General features: G+C 53.5%; 1 protein-coding gene across 1 annotated transcript in view; it reads right to left on the minus strand.

The window, feature by feature from the left end:
* Adgrd2 (adhesion G protein-coupled receptor D2) overlaps positions 1 to 22,997 on the minus strand; it is a 25,988-nt gene continuing 2,991 nt past the window's right edge. Inside the window, exons 5-23 of the mRNA XM_074053230.1 lie at positions 22,274 to 22,915; positions 21,753 to 21,851; positions 21,344 to 21,429; positions 20,796 to 21,077; positions 19,618 to 19,729; positions 18,797 to 18,931; positions 18,189 to 18,312; positions 17,828 to 17,933; positions 10,892 to 10,947; positions 10,363 to 10,489; positions 9,376 to 9,479; positions 9,052 to 9,154; positions 8,646 to 8,799; positions 7,751 to 8,084; positions 6,865 to 6,985; positions 3,041 to 3,082; positions 2,831 to 2,893; positions 2,062 to 2,120; positions 1 to 252 (exon numbers count right to left, since the gene is read on the minus strand). Of these exons, the coding sequence (XP_073909331.1) occupies positions 9 to 252; positions 2,062 to 2,120; positions 2,831 to 2,893; positions 3,041 to 3,082; positions 6,865 to 6,985; positions 7,751 to 8,084; positions 8,646 to 8,799; positions 9,052 to 9,154; positions 9,376 to 9,479; positions 10,363 to 10,489; positions 10,892 to 10,947; positions 17,828 to 17,933; positions 18,189 to 18,312; positions 18,797 to 18,931; positions 19,618 to 19,729; positions 20,796 to 21,077; positions 21,344 to 21,429; positions 21,753 to 21,851; positions 22,274 to 22,915 (2,993 nt within the window). The 3' untranslated portion in view covers positions 1 to 8. The remainder of the gene's footprint in view (positions 253 to 2,061; positions 2,121 to 2,830; positions 2,894 to 3,040; positions 3,083 to 6,864; positions 6,986 to 7,750; positions 8,085 to 8,645; positions 8,800 to 9,051; positions 9,155 to 9,375; positions 9,480 to 10,362; positions 10,490 to 10,891; positions 10,948 to 17,827; positions 17,934 to 18,188; positions 18,313 to 18,796; positions 18,932 to 19,617; positions 19,730 to 20,795; positions 21,078 to 21,343; positions 21,430 to 21,752; positions 21,852 to 22,273; positions 22,916 to 22,997) is intronic.

Consider the following 22,997-nt stretch of genomic DNA (forward strand, 5'->3'; position numbering starts at 1 on the left):
CAGTGCCTTTATTTCCACACACAGCAGAGCAGGTGGGGCGGGAACAAAGAAAGATGAGGGGCTATGGGTCCAGGGTAGGGACCCTCACTCCAGTGTGACGCAGTGGGGGTGGGCTGGTCCACGGCTGCTAGTCTCTCACTTTGGGGTTGCCAGCTGCACCCCTCATCCAGACTGGGGTTCCTGGGATGAGGTCCCCCGGCCCGTTGAGTGCTTGGGGTTTGGAGGAAAGACCCCCGCACGCAGTCTAGATACCTGGGAGGAAAACGGCCCATTGGGCTGAGCTGGTGAAAATAGCCAAGATGGGGCGGGGTCAGGGAACGGAGGCTGGGGGCCTGGGGGGGAAGGGGGATCCTGGCTCAGGCCACCCTGAACAGTCCCTCGTGGTCTCAGGGCCTCAGTTTCTCCATCCTCAGAGCCTCAGTTTCTCCATCCTCAGATCACATGCATGCCCGCAGAGCCCCCTGGACTTCTAGGAGGGACACACAGCGGGCAGCCTCTACTCTCACGCATCTCTCGCTCAGGTCGCCTGAGTGGCCTGGGTAGGTGGGGGACTAGAGCGGGAACCGTCGGGAGGGCCAGGCCAGGGTTGGGGGTCCGGAGGGTGGGCCCGAGGTGGAAGCGGGCTCGGTTGCTACGAGCGGCCCTAGCAACGCACCCATTCAGCAGAGACAAAGGCGCTGTCACTTGAGCACCGAGGCGCCGCTGCGGCTCTTGTTCCCGCAGACGGCTGCGCCCGCGGGTGGGGGCGGGGCGGAGGGGGCTGGGCCTGCGGGGGTGGGGGGCGGCTGCGCCCCGGATCGCCCCTGCGCGCTCCCGACCGGCCTGCAGGGGGCGCCTCTGACCCCATTTTGCAGACGGGAAGCTGAGCCTTCAAGGGCCTAAGCACTAGCACCCTAGGGCGGAGGCTGGGGCGAGGGGTCGCACGTGCCTGTGCTTACACCCGCGTGCCTAGAGCTGTGCCTCAGTTTCCCCATCTTTATTTTGTTTTGGAGGGGGAGGAGGGACTCCAGCCCTACACTGTGACTGATTGCTGCCTCCTTCTGCGACACTAGGCTTGCTCACCTGCACAATGGGAGGAAAGCAGCCCTGCGCTTCCCAGGCCACTGGACTAGGAACTGCCATGTCTGGGATTGGGTCCAGATCGTGGACCCAGTAAGAGTGCCATCGGCAGACCTCTCACCCAGCGCTGGAAATAGTGTTTGAGGCTGAGAGGAGCTGGTCTAAGATGGTGGGAATTTAGGCTCAAAGAGGCCATCAGTGAGCTGTGTATGCACGGCTCCAGGTTCCTCTGGGGGCCCCCAGGTCTCAGTTCCTCTCCCTGAGCATGCCCAGTTGCTCACAGGTCCCCTCTTACGCCCTGTTGGCAGTTGGACAGCCCCAGGGCATCCTGTGCCCCTGGTGATTTGGAAGGGCTCTCAGTGCACAAGGTGTTAAGGACAGAGCCCCAGGGCCAGAGGCTGGGCACTGACCGGGGTGCACAGAGGATGGCAGGCTGCTTGGTGGCTGCACCAGCTCAGAAAGGGTTCAACCCACTTCTTCCTTAATTAGCTCTGCCCCCAGGAACCCTGCTCTGTCACCTCCACAGGCCCTTGTCCTAATTGAAGACTTCCAAGAACCAGTAAGGGGCAGAGTGAGGGGAAGGCCTCCTAAATTGTGGAGTCTGGATGTGGTTGCTTCTCAAATCACTCCCATCCTGATAGAGTGAGGTTGAGGGTGTCCAGGCCCAAGGGGGAAAGGGGGAGTCCCCAAGGGGTGAAGAATACCTGAAGTCTTGAATGCTGTCAGCTCCACAGCCTGAAGAGGAGGGAACAGCGTGGGCCCCTCTCCTTTGCCTCCTCCATTCCCCAGGACCCTTGGCCACCTTGGTGACCACTCCTCCTTCTGTGCCCTATGGCCTTGGCTTCGGGGGTGGCCTGCATACAGGCAGCAGCAACCAGCTGCTCCAGAATCCTCAGCCCAACACCTGAGGACCAGCCTCCATGGCAGGCCCCCCTCCCCCCAGCCTCTCCAACCCTTCTGCCACATTTATTGACCTCTTGGAAGCACCCTGTGGGGCCTCACCTGTCTCCCAGAGTCTGCAATGGAGGAGAAGGCCATGGGGATACTGAGTCCATGGGTTCCTAGTAGGGGAAACATCTGAAGTGACTAAGAGTAGGGGAGACTAAGGTAGAAAGCCCTCTCTCTGCTCCCCCAACCTAGGGTAGGGCACAAATTATCAAAACCCTAAGAGTCCACTCAAAGCTCTACCCTCAGATTAGCGATGAGGAAACTGGGGTCTAAGGGCAAACAGGAGAGCAGGGACTGGAGCCCTGGCCTGTCCTGGAAGTCTTTAACTGAGGTCCTCCCTGCCTCAGGGCCTCAAAGTCACCCACTCACCTTTCTGCTAGACCCCACCTCCCTGGGTAGAGACCCAGGGAATGTTGTCCTGAACCAGTCCCACCTCTGCCTAGGCACCAGAATTCCCTGTTGCATGATGATGGGAGTAGAGGTGACAAGCTATTTCTAAGCCATTCCCGAAGCCCCAAGATTGCAGCTTTGTGGGCCTCAGTTTCCTTGTCTTTCAAATGGGCTATGGATCTGCCACAGTCCTTCCAGCTTAGCCTGAGCACTGGGGAAACTGAGGCACAGGGCAGCCTTGACACTGGAAGGTAGTGAAGCCAGACCTCTGGGAGCCACATGTCTTTGAGGTGGAGCTGAGGCTGCAGGGCTGTCTGGGACCACTGCCCAGGGACCTGGGGGCCGCAGGCTGGTGGGGCAGAGCAGGTCTGAAAGGAGAGGGCGTCAGCTCAGACCTGCGGTGCCTGGACCTCCCCCCATCACCAAGCCATACCTGCCCCACTGGGAGCCCCTCAGCCACCTTCTTCTCCATCATCCTCTGGAGGGCGTTCTGCACCTGTGAGACAGTGTGGGTCAGGCCTGGAACCCTCCCCAGCCTGGGTCACCAAGCCCTCAAGGCTGCAGGGGAACTGGGGCTAGAGGGACCCCAGCCTCTCCTCCCCAAATCCCTCCTGGCTTCCCACAGCCCATGGACCCTACTCACCTCTCCATTGTAGGCTGTATAGACCAGGAAGATGTAAGGGCCCTGAAGAAAGACCCTGTGTCACTAACAGGAAACTTCCACCCTACTCAAAGCCTGGCCTCCCGCTTTGCTTGATGTCAGGCAGAGACGCCCAGAGACAGGTGAACATGAGCCCGCCCTGCTGCCCTGTCCTCCAGCCTGGGCAGGGGCTGTAGACCTGAGAGGCCTTGTCCCACTCTACCCCAGTGGTGGCCTCTCTGATGTCTTTCTGTGCCCTGCGCAGACCTGCCTGGGCTCACAGCCTGGCCCCCTACGGGGAATGCCTTCCTGAGCTCCGAGGCCATTACTGGGTCTGTGCCTCTGCTGAGGACCTTCACCTCTTGGAGCCTCTGGGGACTGGGCCAGACCTCACCTCCTTTCAGGATGGAGATGCTAGGTGTGAAGGGCTTTGCAAGGTGACTGGGGCAACTGTGTTGGACCAAGAGGGGCTCTCCACTCACAAACACCACCACATTTGGGGTCTCCCTGGGCCCTCAGCAGCTCCAGGGCAAGGGTGGCAGATGGGCATTCATCCCCCATTTGAGGAGGGAGACCCTGTGGCCTGGGGTGGGAGCCATAGGAATGAGTCCCAAGCTACAGTGGCCCAGCAGGTGGGATTTGGAGCCTAGGGCTTCCTCAGGTCCCACGTGACAGAGGCTTCTGCCAGATGCCAGCACCTGAGGACACCTGTGGGGCACATGGGACCTCCAGGCCTTCTAGCCCCCAGCTGAAAGCTGAGCCCTAGAGTCCAAGACATACCACCTGAGGCGATATCCCCACTGCTAGCCTTCAAAATAGATCCTGGTGCCTCAGTGTTCCCCAAAGCCAGCCTGTCCTCACTGAGGCCTCTGCACTGCCTTCCCCACCTGTTTCCTCTTGCCCATTCCTCACCACTCCAAAAGGATCTTTGCCAACTCACACCCAACTATACCAGTATCTGCCTACCTTCCTCCATGGTTCCTGTCCCCATAATAAAGTCTGAGCTCCTTATAACAGCTCTGGGGGTCCTGTACAGTCTGGCTCCCACCACTCCCTCCTGCCCCATTTCTTACCAGCCTTCCTCCTTTGTTGTCCCCATCTGATGCCACCACAAGCCCCATCCAGTCTTCAGGTCTTAGCTGACAATCTGCCTCCCCCTGAGTGGCTGTTCTGTCCCCACACTGCCCTGACAGTCCTCTGGTCTTTCGGCCTCAGTTGTGCCATGCTGTGGCTAGGTGATTTTGGTGTCTTGTTTCTCCCTCAGGCTGAGACCCACACAGGTGGCTTCTTTGGCCTTGTGCACCCCATGTTTTCTGTGTGTGACAGGCATTGGCCCAGGGAGGAGCTGGGAAACATGTGCTGAACAACTGAATGAAACAATGAGCTCCTGTTCCCTGGCAAGTACCAGGTGTGATGGTTAGCCCTATGCCATTATTGTCTTAGCTGAACCCCACAATGATCCTTGAGGTGCATAGGAATCTGACTTCCTTTAGATAGAGGTAGAAACGCTACCTGATTTGACTTGTTCAGGCCTCACAAGACTCTCTCTACCAGAGTAGAGAGAGGGTAGGTGTGAGCTACAGCTAGTTGTGGAAGTGAGGCTTTGCTCTCTCTCCACAAAACCTGGCATAGAAAATTAGATAATCATTCCTGAAGGGTGAATGAAGCTGGTCCATTCTGGTCACCTGGTCACTGTTCTAGTGTGAATCCTGCCTAGTTTATGCCCAAGACAGACAGAGAGGGACAGGGCTGGAGGTACAGTGGTGGGAAAAGGACATGGAGAGGAAGGAGGTGTGATGGAAAAGTGGGGAGGAAAAGGCCAGGCCTGGCCCACAGGACACAGCCTACAGCCTGAGCCAGGCTTTCCCGACAGTGTCATACCACACCCATAGAGACAGAGAGGCAGAGAAGCAACAGGGGCGTCAGAGACAGAGGAGAGGAGAGAGCAGAAGACATAAAGAGGAACTGGGTGGATCAGTGCCAGGGACATCTGTGACCAGAGAGGAGAAGGGGGCAGGAAGAGAAAGTCAGGGAGAGAGAGCCTGAGAGACAGAGAAAGAATCTCAGACAAACACACATGGAGAAAGAAAGGGGAGGGAGGGAGACAGAGATGGCAGTGAGGGTGGCATTGTCCCCGCGGCTTGGTTCCTGACCACCTGAGGGCCACAGGTAGTAGGGATGAAGAGCATGAGGGTCCCCTTGTCATGAAGTGGGCAACCAACAACCACCTGGAGTGATCACCATGGCAATGAGACACTGCCACCCTCAGTGCCCTGTGAAACTTGGCCAGGGTCACCAGGCCACAAGAGACAGAGCTGGAATGGACCCCAAGAAGCGCTGGGGGCTTGGAAGGCTTGTCTGTGTTGTACCCTATACTCCTCCCCCATGTTCCAGTGCTCAGGCCCAGATGTGCCTCTGGGAGCCACTCTTGCTGTCTGTTCTCAGAGCCCCCTGGACATGACCCCTGCCCTCCCAGCAGATCCCTTTCTTCTGTCTCCACGCCTGTCTAGCGTAAGGTGACCAAGTCCCAAGGGCTCAGGGTAAAAGATAACATAGGCCAGGACCACAGCAACCAACCGTCAGAACCCTTCCCTTCCATCCTCACACCCTCACAACGCGTCACTTCCCTTCCATCCTCACGCTCTCACGTGTCACTTCCTCTTCTGGGTTATGATCAGGTGGGTCCCCACCTCCAAATGTCACCCCTGAAAATAGGGCTTTTCTGCCATGTTTACTGCTGCACCTTAGTGCCTCACACAGCACCTGGCACACCGTGGGGGAGGGGCAATTAGTGACTGTCCATGGACTCAGGAATGGTGGTCAGGCACCCCTCCCCAGGCCCATGCCAGGACCCATCTGCAGTCAAGGCGAATTACCTGAGGGTCAAGAACTCTGGATTTGGGCCCCAGCACTGCTCCTTCCTGCTTTGATACCTTGGGCAGTGACTGCCTGAGGCCTCAGTTTCCCCATTGTCAGTTGGTCGGGATAGAAGTGTGAGCCATACCCAAATATAGGCGGCTGTTAGCGCCTCAGCCCTATCTTAGGGAAGCTGGAGTTCTGAGGCAGCAGGACCCAGAGTTTGTATCTGATTTGGAAGCTTGTCCTTGTCCAATCTGGGCTCTGGTCAATCCCAATTTTTGGACCTATGGTGGGAACAGCTGGAAGTGGAGGGTGCAGATGTTGGAGAGAGGCACCCCTGAAGGCCAAGGGGTAAGACAGCAGGGGCCCTCCCTTCCCTCACTCAGCTTCTGGGCTGGCACTGTGGGGCCATATCTGGGTACCTCACAAGTTTGTGGTCCCAGGACTCGGGGTGCTCATGAAGCCCTTCCCTGGTGCCCCACCATTGTGACTTCCTTGTGTGGGGTTAAATGCTTCCTGGCCACACCTTTCTCTAGCCTACTGTCCTCACTATGGGGCAGCCCAAGCCAGCTTAGTGGGCCACAGTCCCCTCAGTGTCCTGCATACCCTCTCTGGCCTCCTGGAGAAGCCTGAAGTGACTCTGGCTGGAATTTTGGCTATGTCCTTGAATGTGAGGACACAACGAGCCACTAGGCCTGGTTCAATTTGTCCAGGCCTCACAAGACTCCCTCCACCGTGGAAGGTGAGGCCTAAGATGGGCCCCCAAATCATCCCTCATGTTCTGCTGATCCAAGGTTACCCCTCATGCCACTGCCCCCGCCCCCAGTCCATCCTCTTGACACAATGTCCCTACTTGCTGTTGAATGCCTCCCGTGATGGGGAGCTCACCCTCTCTGCATCTGACATAGTGAACACCCCCGAGTTCATGTATACCAGAGCCCCAGTCCGGATGTCAGGCTGCGAGGTACCTGGAAGGAATTGAGCCCCACTGCGGCATAGGCCCAGGCTGGGCTAAGGTGTACCAGGAGGCCAACCAGCCAGCTCAGGCCCAGGACTGGCAGCAGGACGAGCACTGGCTTCACTGTAGCCCTGTGGGAGGGCAGGCAGGGCTGAGGGGCCAAGGAGGACAGTGCAGGGATATTCCTGGAAAGGGGCCCAAGCGGAAGACCAGACCACAGGTCTGCAGGACTTGCTGCCTTCTCTGACACCCAACGGTGTGGCATGCAAGACAGATGGTGGCATTGGGAAGACAGGGTTCCAGTCCCAGATCTGGGTTGAGAAAGGGGTGGCCCCTGCCAAGAAGGAGGACAGGGCATAGAGTCAGCGGGCTTCCCCTTCCCCTCTCTGGGGATCCTGGGTTCTGTCCTTTTCAGGGATTCGCTGGCTTGGACAGCCCAGGTCCCACCATGGGGGAGGAAGAGGATGGAGAGGAAGGCGGGAGAGAAGGCAGGGCTGCAGGAAGGCCACAGAGCTCCCTCTCCAGCACGCATGACCCTGGAGCCTGATGGGGGCTCTTGGCAGGGGCAATGACTGGCGACTCAGACCCTCACACTGAACCTGAACTTCTGAGGACCAATGACTTTGGTCCCTCTGCGTTGTCCTTAGCAGGCTCTCTGTGCCTTCTGCAGACAGCGAGGTCACAGGACAATGGCTGGTGTCCACACTGACTCACACAGGGTGGATGGTCATCCTCACACGACATACACAAGCATATGTGACACCATAAGCAAGGACACAGGGGGAGCTCATCACATATGGTCACATGGCCACACCCCAGCACAGACTCATACATGCTCACACAGGGCCAACTGGCCTTGTGCTCCCCACCTTGCCCTGCCCCACAGTGGGCCTCACCACATCTGGACCTGGATCTGTTGCTGCAGGCCCAGCTGTGGGCTCAGCATGCGCGCATGGCGGCGGGCACTGGACACGGTGACCATTACCACGCGGACCAGGATGCAGGAGTTGGCCTGGAGACCTGGCGTCAGTGGGAGAGAGAAGGCCCCCTTCCCCGACATGTCCCTCCCCTGTGGGCCCCATAACTCCCAGCTCACAGTCAGTACGAAGAGCACCGGCCCCACGAAGGCCCAGACGACATCTGTGTGCACATTGAGCCAGCAGTGCCCAGTGGCCATGTAGTCATGGTGGTGTGTGGCCAGGGTGACAGCCATGATGACCACAGGCACTCCTAGGGAAGGAAGAAGTAGCTTTAGGTCACATTATCACTCCTTTCTTTCCAGGACCCAGCCCTGGCCCCAAGCTGAAGCCCACAGCTGTTTCCCTTGGTAACAGCTGTACTGAACACCTTGGGGAGGCCAGGAACAGAGTTGGGTGGGCTTGGTACTGTTGAAAGCTTGCAAGGGGAGAGAGCCGAGATGGGACTGAAGGCTTAGAGCTATGAGTCAATAAGGGGGCAATGGAGTTAGCTGGTCATGGATGGGGAGTACCGGAGATGGGAGCTGAGGCTGTTGAAGTGGAGGGGATTGTGGGGAGGCTGAGAAAACTGAGCTCCTATCAGAGATGGGTACCAGGTGGTGCTAGGTGAAGATGAGCACTAGGTGCTGCTGGGTGACGGGTGCTAGCTGATGCTGGGTGAAGATGAGTACTGAATGGTATTGGGTACTGAGCGGTTCTAGGAGCCAGGTAGAGACGGGGCTGGGTGGCACTGGCGTGGGGCGCTGTTGCATGGCAGTGGAGGCTGTGTATGGCACGGTTGAGAATAGAGCAAGAGCAGGGAGCAGGGCCTCACCCCAGCCTGCAGCATGGTAGAGCCTCATCCTGGGGCCTGGGCGCATGCTCACAGTCACCACCCTGTCCCACAGCAGCAGCCCCTCCACGAGCATCCAGGAGAACGCGACCAAAAAGAGGAGGTGCATGGCGGCCGTGACAGCCATACACACCGCCTTTGGGAGGATGGGGGACCCCGTGAGCTCAGTCTTGGGCACAGTCCTGCCCTGGGTCCCTTGCCCATGCCTGGCATTGTCATCTCAAACAGGAATCAGTGGGTAAGGTCTCTGGGTCCCACCATCAGGACAGTTCTTCTTTGGGCCTTGCTCTTTCCCAGGGGAATGGAGCCAAGTGGAGATGGCAGGGGTGGGGGTGGGGACAAACCAGAAAAGGCCCCCAGCTTGCAAGGCCACCCACTGGGTGCCCACCTTGTTGGTCTTCGCCCACTCACTGGCCATGAGGAAGCCCTCGGCGGAGGCCAGGGAGAAGGTGAGGTTCTTGTGAACTGTGGTGCGCTCCGACTTGGGGACCCTGGGCAGGCAGTGGGATCAGTTAACAAGGACAGCATCACTGGCACATCACACCTTGTTCCACCTGGGTCCCCTGTGGATGGGCCAGAAGAGGATATAGGGCTGGTGACACAGGGGCCTAGCACACACCAAGGGGAGGCCGAATCAAGGCCCTAGGAACCAAGAATGGACACCTGACCCAAGGAGGTCTGTGGAGGCCCCAACACAGCCTGGTCTCCTCACCCAGCCACCAGGAAGAGCAAGAAGGTAGTGGTGAGAGCACAGAAGGACACTCCGCAGCCCACAAACGAGAGAGTCCTCAGCAGTGACTCCTCCTCTGGGCCCCTCTGTGGGGAGGGATGGAGAGGATCTGTCACCACCTTGAGGAGAGCAGATTCACCCTGCTTGGTGACCCCGAGGCTCCCCAGGCTTCCTCCTCAGGAAAGTAAGGTGGTGACAGTGGCAGCCACTGGGCCCAGGCGCTTAATAACTGAGCATTGCATATGTTCCTGTCCTGCTGGCTCTTCCTAAACAGCCTGTCAACCCAGCTGCCAGTGACTTGGAAATGACCAGCATGCTCATGAGCAGGGGGTGAAGACAACCACGGGGAGGGTTATTAGAAACAAGGCTTTTTACGTTGTGGAAAATGTCCACGCTCTGTTCTCACAGGGAAATTGCTGGGAACGATGCTTTTCTAGGGTGTGCCCTAGTACTCCGAGTGACCCCCCACCTTCCTTAGGCTCCAGCCCTTACTAGCAGTCCTGTCTAGCTTGACCTCCTAAGTGACTAGAGTCCCTTTCCAGCTCAGGGAGCCCAGCCTGGTCAGCTCCTGGAGTTTGCCTCTAATCTATCACCTTACGCATCCCTCTGGGGGCCTCTTTTTGTGAGTCTCCTTTTACTTCCGCTCTCATTTGGGCTGATAACTTTACCTACCAGCTCATCTGCAGCCAAGATTCCCTCTTGAACACCAGATTCCAGACCCCACAGCCCCTCTCACCCTCACAAGTCACTGACACCTGTGCTCTCTCAGAGCTGAATCAGTGGCCCACACCTTGGTCCCTGATAGCCCCTCTTCCCTCATCCATGTGGCTTCTTGGGACAAGTATGCCCTGTCTCAACTGCTTGCTTTGGGCAGACTGTCCCTGTGGTTGGAATGCCTTCCCTCTGCATTGCACATTCTCTAAGATGTAGTCCCAACATTGTCACCTTCCCCCACCCCCAGGTGCTCACCTGGACATCGTACACCTGCAACAGGACAGCAAAGTTGGTGCTGTGGTTGCAGAAGCAGGTAGTAGAGTCCTGGTGCAAAGCGAGCACGGAGCAGCCGGATGTGGCCCAGGAGCCCCCTGTGTCTGGGCTTGGGCGGGGAGGGAACAGAAGAGATGGCATGGACACGGGGATGGGGAGAAGGGGCAGGCAGGGGAAGGCCTATCCCCATGCCTGGGGCCCTTCAATGCCTTGCCTTGAACAAGCAGTACAAGCAGTGACCTTGGCCAGGCACTGACCCACCCCAGCCTCTACTTCCCATCTGTCAAACTGGCTTAACCTCCCCAGGGATGGCAGGGGGGTGGGGTGGGAGGGGGAGGTGCACACCAGTGACCTCTGTTTCTTACCTGCATTGATTATTAAGCAGTTGGGGTTGATGTTCGGTCACAGTTAAAGCCCCGTGGGGAGGGGGAGGTGCAGGCCCCAAATATGCCTGAGCTCTGCCTCATTTGCAAGCATTTAAGAAATGCCTTAAAAGAACATGGAAATTCACCTGATACTGAAGTCCCAGAAAGCACAGACTGGCTCCAGCAGCTTTTGAGAGAAGACCTATGGGCAGAAAACAGACAGGACAGAAGTGTGTGTGTGCATGCATGCGTGTGTGTGTGTGTGTGTGTGTGTGTGGTGTAAAAGGAGAGAGATCAAAAGAATGGAGGGGAGCCAGGCACCAGTGGCTCACTCTGTAATCCTAGCTACTCAGGAGGCAGAGATCAGAAGGATCACGGTTCGAAGCCAACCCTGGGCAAATAGTTAGTGGGACCCTATCTCGAAAAACCCCTTCACAAAAAAGGGCTGGTGGAGTGGCTCAAGGTATAGACCCTGAGTTTAAGCCCCAGTACTGAAAAAAAAAAAAAGATAGAGGGGGACAGGAATGCTGAGGACTCTGTAAGTTTGTTTTTTGCGGGACAGAGTCTCACTATGTAGCCCAGGTTGACCTCAGATTCGCCATCCTCCTGCCTCAGCCTCCAGAGTGCAGGGATTACTGGCATCGCCACTCCAGCTGATTCACTGGGTTTTAGGGCCACAGGTTATCCATCCTGGGTCCCAGGGGGAAGGGTGTGGAAAGAGCAGTGCCACAAGAGGCAGAAGGGAAGGCCAGGTGAGGACTCTTTTATTCTAGCATCGTGTATAAGACTGAAAACTGGAGCTAGGAGCTCATGGCTCATGTCTGTAATTCTAGTTACTTGGGAGGCTGAGATCGGGAAGATTAAAGTTTGAGGCAAGCCTGGGCAAATATTTTGTAAGACCCTGTCTCCAAAATAACCAGACCAAAATGGACTAGAGGTATGGCTCAAGTGGTGGAATGCCTGCTTTACGAGTGAGAAACCCTGAGTTCAAAACCCACTTCCACAGGAAAAGGAAAAAACCAAAAAACTGAAAACTGAGAGCAAGCTAAATGACCATCCCCCCCGTGAGCGGTTGATCAGCAGTGACTTCCCTCTGCATCTGGTCAGATCAACAAGTGGGTCCCTACTCACACAGAAAGAGCCTTGTGATTTTGTGCTCAGTAAAGGACCTCATACCGTTATGCACCTAAGGAGCCCATTTATGTGAAGAGTTAAACACCACAGTAAAACTGATGCACACACAAGGTGTGGGAGCAAACGCACAGCTAACCTAACAATGGGGAGGTCTCAAGTGTGTTATAATGAGCAGATCAGTTCTTTTGTAATTAAACAAAAACTGCAATACAGATTTTCTAAGATGGCATTAGTGGCAGACAGCGAAGGCAGCCAGTGCTTAGGACTTGATGAGGGTACCAGCAACGTCACCTCCCTTGGTGACATTGCCAAGGGAGTGCTTGGTTTTGCCAAGCACTTTCATGTCCTTGGTTGTGATTGTTATAGCAATCTAGGAGACAGATATATACTTATGCAATTTCAGATGGGGAAACTGAGGCTCAGAGACGGGAGTTAGTCTGCCATAGTTGACGGTGTGGAACTGAGAGTGGGCTAAGGTTGGTTGTCTCCAGGCTCCTTCCTGTTCTCTATGATAAGGCCTCAGACAGTTTCTTGAGTGGACTGAGGTGTCACCCTAGATACTCATCCATTCATAATATTTTTTCTGAGTCCCAAGCACTATAGTGGGTACCAGAAACACAAATAAAAGCAGTCCTTCACTTTAAAAATGGCCGATTCTTGCAGCACCACTAGGGGCATTTTCAAGTGGTGTACACTGAAAGAGAAATGTAGCTGTTATAAAACTACTTGTGCCATTGGCCCCGAACCTGGAAGCAGTCACCAAGAATCAAAATGAGGGCTAATTACAATAGAAAAACCCTGGCTCCCTGCACGCGGGATGAGGGGAGGTCGTGTTTGTTTTGGTCCACTCCCGGTAAGGGTGGCTGTTCTGACCTCAGACCTATATGTGCTAGGATGGAGCAGCAAGTGACAGGATGGCAAGGGGACACCTGTGACTGAGACAATGCAGAAAACACCTGCAGGAAAGTAAAAAGCCCATGTTTGCATGGCTTTTAGTTTTGCAAAAGGAAAGAAGTCTTTGTCATTTTCATCAAGATGGCACTGGAAGTGAAGAAATCTACTCCCAAGGCCAAAGCCCAAGAAAGGCAGAGTTGAAAGGTGGCTATGGCCATAAAAAATAAGATCCACCTTGTCACCCACCTTCCGGTGGCCTAACACACTGCGTCCCAGAGGCAGTTTACTGCTGTTGTCAAGGTTCCCCTGACCACCAAGTTTGCCATGAAGACAGAAACCGAATCATGGTTATAGTGGATGTGAAGGTAAACAAGTGTCAGATCAAACAGGCTGTGAAGAAGCTCTGTGACGTGGATGCAGCCAAGGTCAAAGCTCTGTGACATGGACGTAGTCAAGGTCAATGCCCTGGTCAGGCCTGACAGACAAGAAGCTACGTGTCTGGCTGACTTCTCATTATGATGCTTTGGTGTCGCCAGTGAAATGGGAATTGTCTAAGCTGAGTCTAGCCACCTAGTTCTAAATACAATTTTTTTCACCATTTAAAAAAAAAAAGAAATACTGGGTTGGCAGAGTGGCTCAAGTGGTAGAGTGCCTGCCTAGCAAGCCTGATGCCCTGAGTTCGAACTCCATTAATGCCAAAAAAGAAAAAAGGACATATTTAATGTGACGTGTCCAGAAAAAGGCTGAAGGGAGATATGCCAGCCTGTCCATAGCCTTTATCTCTGGGTGATAGGATTTTAGCTTTTTCTTTTTGTATCGAATAATGCATGACTCTTACTAATTTTTTAGTTCAAAGTTTTAAAAAATCATATTATTAATATATAAATTATTAATTACGTTCCAAAACTTAGCTCTTTGAAGTTGGTTAGCAGGTACAAGACTGCAGATGAACAGGAAGAATAACTTCTCACATCCTGTAGCACAGTAATGTGATCATGCTTGATAATAACTGTATTTCAAAAGAGGTAGAAGAGCCAGACACAGTGGCTCACACCTGTAATCCTAGCTACTTGGGAGGCAGAAATTGGGAGGACCCTGGTTTGAGACCAGCCTGGGTAAAAAGTCAGCTAAATCGCCCCCCCACCCTCCCCTCTCAACCAGTAGCTGGGCCTGGTGGCGTGTGCCTGTCATCTCAGCTACGCAGTTCAGGCATAGGTCTGGGCAAAAACACTAGACCCTATCCCAAAAATAACTAAAGCAAAAGGGCTGGAAGCATGGCTCAAGTGGTAGAGCACCTGCCTAGCAAGCTCAAAGTCCTGAGTTCAAACCCCAGTACCACTGGGTACGCTGTAAACGTTTGATAGGATTTAACAGTGAGGTTTTTCTGGACCTAGTATTTTCTTTGCAGAAGGACTTTCAATTGTAAGAGCTGTTTCTTTAATTGATACAGATTATTTGGATGTTTTATTTCTTCTTGAAATGGGTTGGAAATTGTGCCTTTCAAATAATTTGTCTACTTCATGTAGGCTGTCTGATTTTTAGCATAAAGTTGTCCTTGACAACCCTCTATTATCCTTTTAACATCCATGGCACCAAGAGTGGGGTTTTTCCCCAATTTTGTTTATATTTCAAAGGGCTTTTAATATATTTTTATTTTTAATGGACACATAAAAATTACACATTTTTGGGGTATAGCATAATTCAATATACATATAATGTGTGTAATAATTAGATCTGGGTAGCTGGCATTTCTACCACAGGAATCATTCATCCTCTCTTCTAGCTTTTGGTGGTACTGGTTTTTTCTGTTTTGTTTTGTTTGCAGACAGGGTTTGAACTCAGGGCTTACACCTTGAGCCACCAACCCTGTTTAGTGATGACCTTTTTTCTTTTTATGAGATAGGGTCTCTTGAACTATTTTGCCCTGGCTGGCTTCAAGCCATGATCCTCCTGATCTCTGACTCCTGAGCAGCTAGGATTACAGGCGTGAGCCACTGGGAGGAGAGAACACTTCTGCTGACTTTGTGAGGCCAATAATAATCTGATATCAAAACCAGAGAGAGACATTACAAGAAAACCACCGAACACATTGTCTGTGAACTTGAACATAAAAATCACTATAACAAAATGTTTGAAGTTGAATCCAACAACATATGCAGAAGACAGCAAGCCAGACATGGTTGTGCAAAGCTGAAATTCCAGCTACTTGCTAGGCAGGTGCTCTACCACTTGAGCCATGCCTCCAGTTCCATCCCACCTACTTGGGAAATGGAGTCAGGAGGATTTCAGGTTTGAGGCTACCCCAGGCAAAGGTATCATGGAGACACTGTCTCAAAATACAAAAGGGCTGTGGGTGTGGCTCAAATAGTAGGCATTTGCCTAGCATACACAGGCCCTGGGTTCAATCCCTAGCACTACTCACACACACACACACAAAAATAACGTGCCATAACTAAGTGAGGTTGTTATCAGGAATCCAAGGTAGGTTAAACATTTGAAAATCAATTAATGTAATTTACTATATTAGTAAAATGAAAGAGAAAACCATAGGATTGTGTCAATGTGGAAGAAGTATTTGGCAAAACTCAATAGCTATTCAAGCTGACAAAAATTCCCAGAAAGCCAGGGAGGTGGGATTTTAATTTGAAAAAAGGGCACCTATGAAAAATCCACAGGTGACACTTAATGATGAAAGACTGGATGTTAAAAAAAAAAAAGAGACTGGATGGTTTCTTTAAGATGGGGTATGAGACAAGGATGCCTGGCTTCACTGCTCCCATTCAACAATGAATTAGAAATTCTAGCCCATGCAATAAGGTAAGAAAAAGGAAAAAAAAAAAAGACATGGATTGAAAAGGAGAAACCAAAACTGTTTCCATCTCCAGATAACACGGTTGTGAGTGTAGAAAATCCAGAGATTCAGAAGGCAACTACTAGAAGGGTCTAGTGAGTTCAGCAAAATTTTAGGATGCAATTTTGGTGTGCCAAAGTCAGTTGGATTTCTATTACTTAACAACGAATAATTTTGAATTGAATTAAAAAAATACCATTTACAATCACATCCTGAAATATGGCATACTTAGAGATATATTTAATAAGATATCTTTAATACCTGCACACTAAAAACTATGTATTACTGCTGAGAAAAATTTAAGAAACCTAAATAAATAGAAGGATAGAGATTGACTATGTATTGGAAGACTCACTTTACTTTTTTTTTGATGGGACTGGGGTTTGAACTCAGGTAGAACAGGTACTGTGCCTCTTGAGCCACACCTCCAGTCCATTTTGCTCTGGTTATTTTGTAGATGGGGTCTTTCAAGGCTGGCCTTGAACTGAGATCCTTGCTATCACAGCCTGCCAAGTAGCTAGGATTATAGGCGTGAGCCACCAGCACCCAACGCAGCCTCATTTTTAAGATGCCAGTTTTCAGGTTGGTGTACCAACTCAAGTGCTGATGCTCCTGACTTGCAAATACAAGGCTCTAAGTTCAAATCCTTGTACTACAAGAAAGGATGCCAGTTCTCCCAAAGTGATGTATACATTCAATGAAATCTCAATCACAATCCCAGCTGTTTTTTCTGTCAATATTGACAAGCTGATTCTAAAATTTACATGGAAACAATCTAGGTTAGCCAGTGCAAATTTGAAAAAAAAAATGAAGTTGCAGGATTTTAATTACTATACAGGCTCATTAGTCAGGAAAGTATGGGACTAGAGAAAAGGTAGATCAATGGAACAGAAAAAATGAGCTCAGAAATAGACCTACATATCATATGGTCAATTGATTTTCAACAGATCTACATGGAAAAGGTGATAAATTGGGCATCACAGTTAAAAACTTATCTTAAAGAGCACTGAACTGTTCATCTGTTGCTGAAAGGGATGTAAATGATACAACCAATTTGGAAAACAGGTTGACAGTTTCTTAGGAAGTTAAAAATGCACTTACCATGCAACCTGGCAAGTCTGATTTTAAGAATTTACCCAATAAAAGCTGGGCACCAACGGCTCATGCCTGCAATCCTAGCTACTTGGGAGACTGAGATCAGGGGGAAAACAGTTCAAGGCCAGCCCGGGCAAATATTTCAAGAAATCCCCATCTTCAAAATAACCACAACAAAATGGACTGGAGGTGTGGCTCAAACAGTATAGCACCTGCTTTGCAAACATGAAGCCCAGTTCCACAAAAAAGAAAAAAAAAAAAAGGAAGAAAATGTCACCTGGCTTCCGAGCCATCAACACATATGATGAAGGGAGAGTGGTGATTTATTGATATGAAAAACTGACCAGGGAGAGGCACAAAGCAGCCCTTTGGGAAGTAGAAATACCCTGGTTGATTGGGGTAGGGGTACACCGATAAATTCACTGGCCAAAACTTGTCAGACTGTACACTTCCTTGTACATTCACACAGTTGGCTCTCTGTTCAGAATCCACAGATTCAACCAACTCTGGATGGAAATTTTCAAACAAGAAAAATTATGTCTGTACTGAAATGTACAGGCGTTTTTTTCTTGTCATTATTCCCTAAAGTATCCACTATAATAATAACTACTTACAGGCATTGACGTTGTATTAGATATTATAAGCAATCTAGAAATGATTTAAAGTGTACCGGAGGGTGCGGAAGGTTATTGCAAACACTGTGACATTTTATATAAGTGACTGGAGCACCCGTGTTAAGTTTTGGTATCTTGGCGGCGGTGGGAGGGGCTTCTGGATCCAATCCCCCATGAACACGAGAGAAGACTGCACACTTGAATCAAAATGATAGTTTAAAAGTCTTGAGAGGATGTAGAAAAAGACTGACAAGCCATTGTGTGCGTGGGTGTGTGTCTGTGTGTCCCCAGAATGACTGGTTGTCAGCAAAGAAGGCTTAAGCATCCTCTGAAATGTTGTAATGTCTCAAAAGAAAGGAGTTTGGGTTTCTAGCTACTACTGCTTACTTCCCTTCCTGAGCTCGTGAGGACAGTGACATCACTGGGGAGGGATATGTCCTCTTGAGCAGGTTTAGTACACCAGGGTGACTATTTCCCAGATGGGCCAACCATACCTGGGCTTGGTGCTGCAGGTGAAAGGTCACGGCCGTGCTCACCTCCCCAGCAGCGTCCCACACCTCAGAGGAGAGGATGGCTGACCCCACCTGGGTGCTTAGGAGCCTGTGGGAACAAAGGGCACTTCTAAGGGTGGCTGTAGGGGGAGGGGGAGCAGGAAAGTTCACATAGCGGAGATCTCAGTGGTGAGCTGGGTTTGACTGGCCTCCTTTCTGCAGACCCAGAAGAGGAGGGCAGGGAGATGGGGGTGAATCTAAGCTGCTAAGCATTAGAAAGATGGTTCTGGGAGAGGTGGGGGCCCAGCTTTCCCCAGGGAGAGGACAAAGGCCCTCAGCAGCCTTCTGAGTGGGGTCCACTTACCTCTGCATCCTGCTTGCCTCTTCTAAACTGTTGGGGGTCTGGGGTACCAGGTTGCGCAACCCCAGAGTTTGCTGGAAGATGCTGGAGGCGAACCAGCTGTGGATCACTGTGACTCCAGAGAGGCCTGGCTGAGTGTGAGGGGGACCCAAGACCCCACCCAGTGACTGAGCAAGCATCACTGGTTAGCTCTGAGGGTAATGCTTTTTCCATTTACAGATAAGGAAACTGAGGCTCAGAGAGGCAAATGACTTCCCTAAGACCACACAGCTAAGAAATGACTGAGCCAGAATGTCAACCACCTTGCTTGGCAGTTCAGATCCCTTTTGTCCCTTGCCTTAACCCTCCACCCCTGCATAGCACCAGGGGCTGGGCCCCCTCTACCATCCACTCCCCAGGAAAATTGTGTGTTCTGTAGAGGAGATTAAGGGAACACTAGTTTGTGGTGGGTGATTTTGGCCTCATAACCACACACAAGGTGAAAACTAAGAGCCCATCTTGCAGATGAGGAAACTGAGGGTCTGCAGGATGAAGACCCATTCGATGTGGCATAGCCAGCTAGCCATGTCAGAGCTGAGGTTTGGGGCCAGGTGACCCTTGTCCTTACCCACCTTTCCCAAGGAGCCGCCTCACTTCACCTGCCGGAATGTGGATGTGGCCGGGTCCCTCTGCATGCCCACCGGGCATCGTGAATGTGTGGCCCGCAGTGCTGGCCTCCCCCAGGTATAGGCTCTGCACATCCAGACCTGAGATCAAATGGGGCTGGTGGCCGACCTCAGGAGGGAGGGCTTTCTGCTCAGTTGACTGCAGGGCTGGCTTGCCCCCTCCTGACCACAAGACTGGGAGGCAACTCCTGCTCAGAGAGGCTCAGCCACCAGCCCAAGGCAGATCTGGCTTCTCCAAGCTTTTGGGGGCAGGAAGGTGTCACTGAGAAAGGGGAGCCACTGGGAACCAGGACCTTAATATCAATGAGTCACCAGAAGTCAGCAGGCACCTGAGGGACACAAATTTGTGCCTGGAGTTCACCACAGGTGTTCTATCACTCAACCTACACTCATTGAGTGTGAGCTTGGTCCTGGTGCTGTGTAGAGATGAATTAGAACCAGCCCTGGAACCCAGGGATTGTCAGGAGGACAGAGACAAACCTACTATGTAACTGTCACAAATGCAACCAGAGACATGTTTGGGTAACTGAGGAGGGAGGAACTATCAGGAGAGTGCTCAAACAGGAAGGCTTCCTAGAGAAGGTGATGCTCGAGCAGTGTTCTGAAGGATGTATAGGAGTTTGCTAGGAGCTCAAGAGAGAAAGGGCATTCTGGGTAGAGAGCACAGCATGGACAAAGTCAGAGAAGAGAGTGGAGCAGGAGCAGAGAGCTCCCATGGCTAGGCTGAGATATCTAAGCCCAAGCTGCAGGGGTGGGTGGCGGCTCACCAGCATGATGGTGCTGGATGAGCATTCGAGGCCTTGTGGAAGTCAGCACGGTGCTCAGCAGGGGTGTCAGGCGCTGCATGCTGACCACCAGGGCCATAGGTCCACCAGCCATCTGGGAGGAAGAGGCATCTCAGCTCCCTCTCCCACCCGGCACCCCACTGCCACCAGCCCTGACTTTCAATGCTGTGAGGTGCCCTGAGCTCCAGACCCTCAGTGGCTCCTTAGGACCTCAGGATCCAGTCCAAGGTCCCCAAGCTGGCGTTTGGAGCCTTGCCTGCCCCCGCCTCCTTTGACATCTCCATCCCCATCTCCTGATTTACCTCATCACTTAAGGCCTCCTTAAACTCTGGCTCATCATTTGCCAACTGGCTCTCACTCTTCAGCTGGGCTGTGTCACCTTCATGTGAGGTGACAGCAGGAGAGGGAAGGGACAGCATGCATTAATGGGAAACCCACCACCCAATTCACCCCGAACTCCATTGTCTTAGCAAGGCAGGTGTGAGGATCCCCATTGTGAAGGAAGAAAACTGTTTGGATTCCAGCTGTCCTCTAGCTGCCATTTAATTAGGAGTCTGCCTCTGATCCCTAATCAAATGTGGGCTTGCATACTTGCCAGGATGGGGAGATCATTATCTGTCCAGGTGAACAATTCCAAGGAACCAGGATCTGGTTCCTTTACCCTATCCCCATACTGTGATCCTAATTCTGCCTTCTGAGGTCACAGGGACTATGTCTATTCCTTCAGCCCCAGATATTTGCAGGCAATGTCTATGACCTCCTGTTCCCTTCCCTCCTCTGGGTCAGTCAGTCCCAGGCCTATGGCCACTTTTGCCAGGATGGGGTTTCCAATAGTCTTCCCGTCCAGCTGGCATCTTTCCCATTCTCTAGCATCTGGCTGTTTAGACAAGATGCGCTGACCACTTAGTACACAGAACCTTCCACTTGAGGCCGTAGCAGATTCTTGGATCTAGGGAAGACCCTTATTCACTAGTGGCTCTTAACCATTCTTAGCTATGGATGATATTGTTCAAGTGCAAACTCAACTTATAAAATAGCTGCTCCTAAGGCATGGAGAGATAGAGCCCAGGGATGGGTTCTTATTCATCCATAGCTATACAACAAGCTGGTGACAAGGCCAGACCAGAGCCCAGGCCCCTGGTCAGACGTGCCAGCCTTACCTCACTGATAGACAGCCATGCACCAGCCAACTGCTCATCCAGGACCAGGCTAGTCACAGACACAACGCCCTGGCCCAGCTGCTCCCAGGGGCCTGTCAAATGCTCCAGCTCCCCAGCCCCAAGGGCTGTCACCCTCTTCAGGAAGTGCACGACAGCCAGCAGTGCAGCGGGCCCCAACGGAGCTGTCTCTTCTGCCAGGACCCTCTCCAGGGTGCCTAGAAAGCTGGCAGCCTTGTCTAGAGACAGGGCCTCAGGGGCTTCAGAGAGGGGGCACCGGAGGAGCTGTGGGTAGAGGAAGACTGCCTGTCTGGCTGTCACAAGGTGATCTGCCAGGGGCCACCCTTGGGCTCTGCCAGGGTCTTCTTGGTGGGTGCTGGGGAAACTTGTCACAAGCTCCCAGCTCTGAGGAGCTCCAAAATAGAGCACACGAATAACCCTAATTATGCAGACACATCAGGTGACTGTCCTCTTTGCAGGTGAGCAAATGGAAGGGCAGTGAGCGAGCCCAAAGCACCCCAGACACTCCAGCCTCCTGGGAGGGGACTCACCACAGTGGCATTGGCTAAGGCATTCACATGGCTGATGACATCCTGGCCAGGCCATGACCGGCTATCCTGCAGCTGCCAGTAGGTCTCTGCAAAGGGGTGGATGCTGAGGTGGACCCTCAGCAACAGGAGGGTGCCAGCCTGCTCAGTGATTCACACCCACCATGTGCTTCTCAGGAAAGGAAGAGCACATCCATGGTTAAAGTCTTACACGGGGTGTGCAACCTAGACGGGGAAACTGAGGCATGGAGTAGCAAAATCACCTGCCTAAGGTCACTCTCCAGGTCTGTCTGGCCCCACTGCCCTGTGGTCTAGACTCCATGCCCTATAGCCGGCAGCTCAGAGTAGACTCTGACTTCTGAGGTTCTGCAGGTCCCCATTTGCAAAACTCAGGGGCACACAGAGGACGCACCTGTCCGGTAGCAGCAGAGGAAGGGCCTCGGTTGCAAGCAGAGCTCGAAGCCCTCGGTGTGGCGTCCTGGGTTCCACGTGGGGCATTCCTCTGAGGGTACTGGCCAGGATGGTGGTGTCAAGACCACACGCTGGCTCTTTAACAGTCACGCGACCCACCCACCCATGCTGGCCTAGAAGACACCTGCCCACCTGACGGGGCGTCATGTCGCACCACCCCAGGGTGACAGGGCAACGTGAGATCTGGGTGAGCGGCCCAACAGCCAGCACCCGCTGGCTACCAGAACTGGGTGGCAGCGGGCGTGGCCAGAAGTTGGGCGGGGCCAGGTTGGCGAAGGGTGAATTGGGTTGAAGGAAAAAGGGGTCCGAGTCGGGGGGGGGGGGGGGGGGCAGGGCATTGAGCAGACAGGCGGGGCGGAGTGTTGTAACCAATAGCACGGCAGTGGGCGGGCAGGGGGTGGGGTCTGGCAGCGCGGGGCGGGGCGCTGGGCCGGCTATGGGACAAGGTCTGGTGAGCGGTACCTGGACAGAGGAGATGCACCTGCACAGCAGGCAGCAGCGAGGGCGTGACATCCAGGGCGCTTGGGTCCCAGCGGAAGAGCAGGCCGCTGAGGGGCGGCGCGCAGGCCCGAGCCCGCTGCAGCTGCGCAGGACTCAGGGCCTGGGCCCAGAAGTGGAAGTCGGTGATGTTGCCGCTGAAGGCGTCACGCGCCGAGAAGCCGCCGCCGGGGGAGTCCTGATCCTGGCCCAGCACCAAGATGCCCCCGGGCGGCACCGGATGGCCCCCGCCCAGGCCCCGCGCCCCTGCGCGCAGGCACCCGTCGGCGAACAGCGCCCAGCGTCCGCCTTGCTGTTCCCACGTGGCGCACACGTGGTGCCAGCGGCCGTCGGCGCGGAAGGCAGCGTGGAAGGGCGCGTGGTGGCCGCGCACCACCAGCGCGACGCGCACGGTGTCCCCCGGCTCGGCGAAGGCACGGAGCTGCAGCGCGTTGGCCAGCGCGGGCACCGCGAGGGAGACGAATGTGGCTACATCAGACGAGGCCATGTCCCACTGGACGTGCGCGCACGCCGTCAGCGCGGCCAGGGCTGGCAGGGGGGTCCGCAGCCGCGCCGCCCTGTCCGCGGTCCTCTCGCTGAACACCAGCGCGGTGGTGGTGTGCACACCTGCGGGGACATGTGGCTCAGGACCTCAGTTTCCCTAGCTGCACACACGGACCTGCCTCTGACTGCCGTTGGCACAGCTGTG

The sequence above is a fragment of the Castor canadensis genome, chromosome 13 (genome assembly GCF_047511655.1).
Source record: "Castor canadensis chromosome 13, mCasCan1.hap1v2, whole genome shotgun sequence".
Taxonomy (NCBI): domain Eukaryota; kingdom Metazoa; phylum Chordata; class Mammalia; order Rodentia; family Castoridae; genus Castor; species Castor canadensis.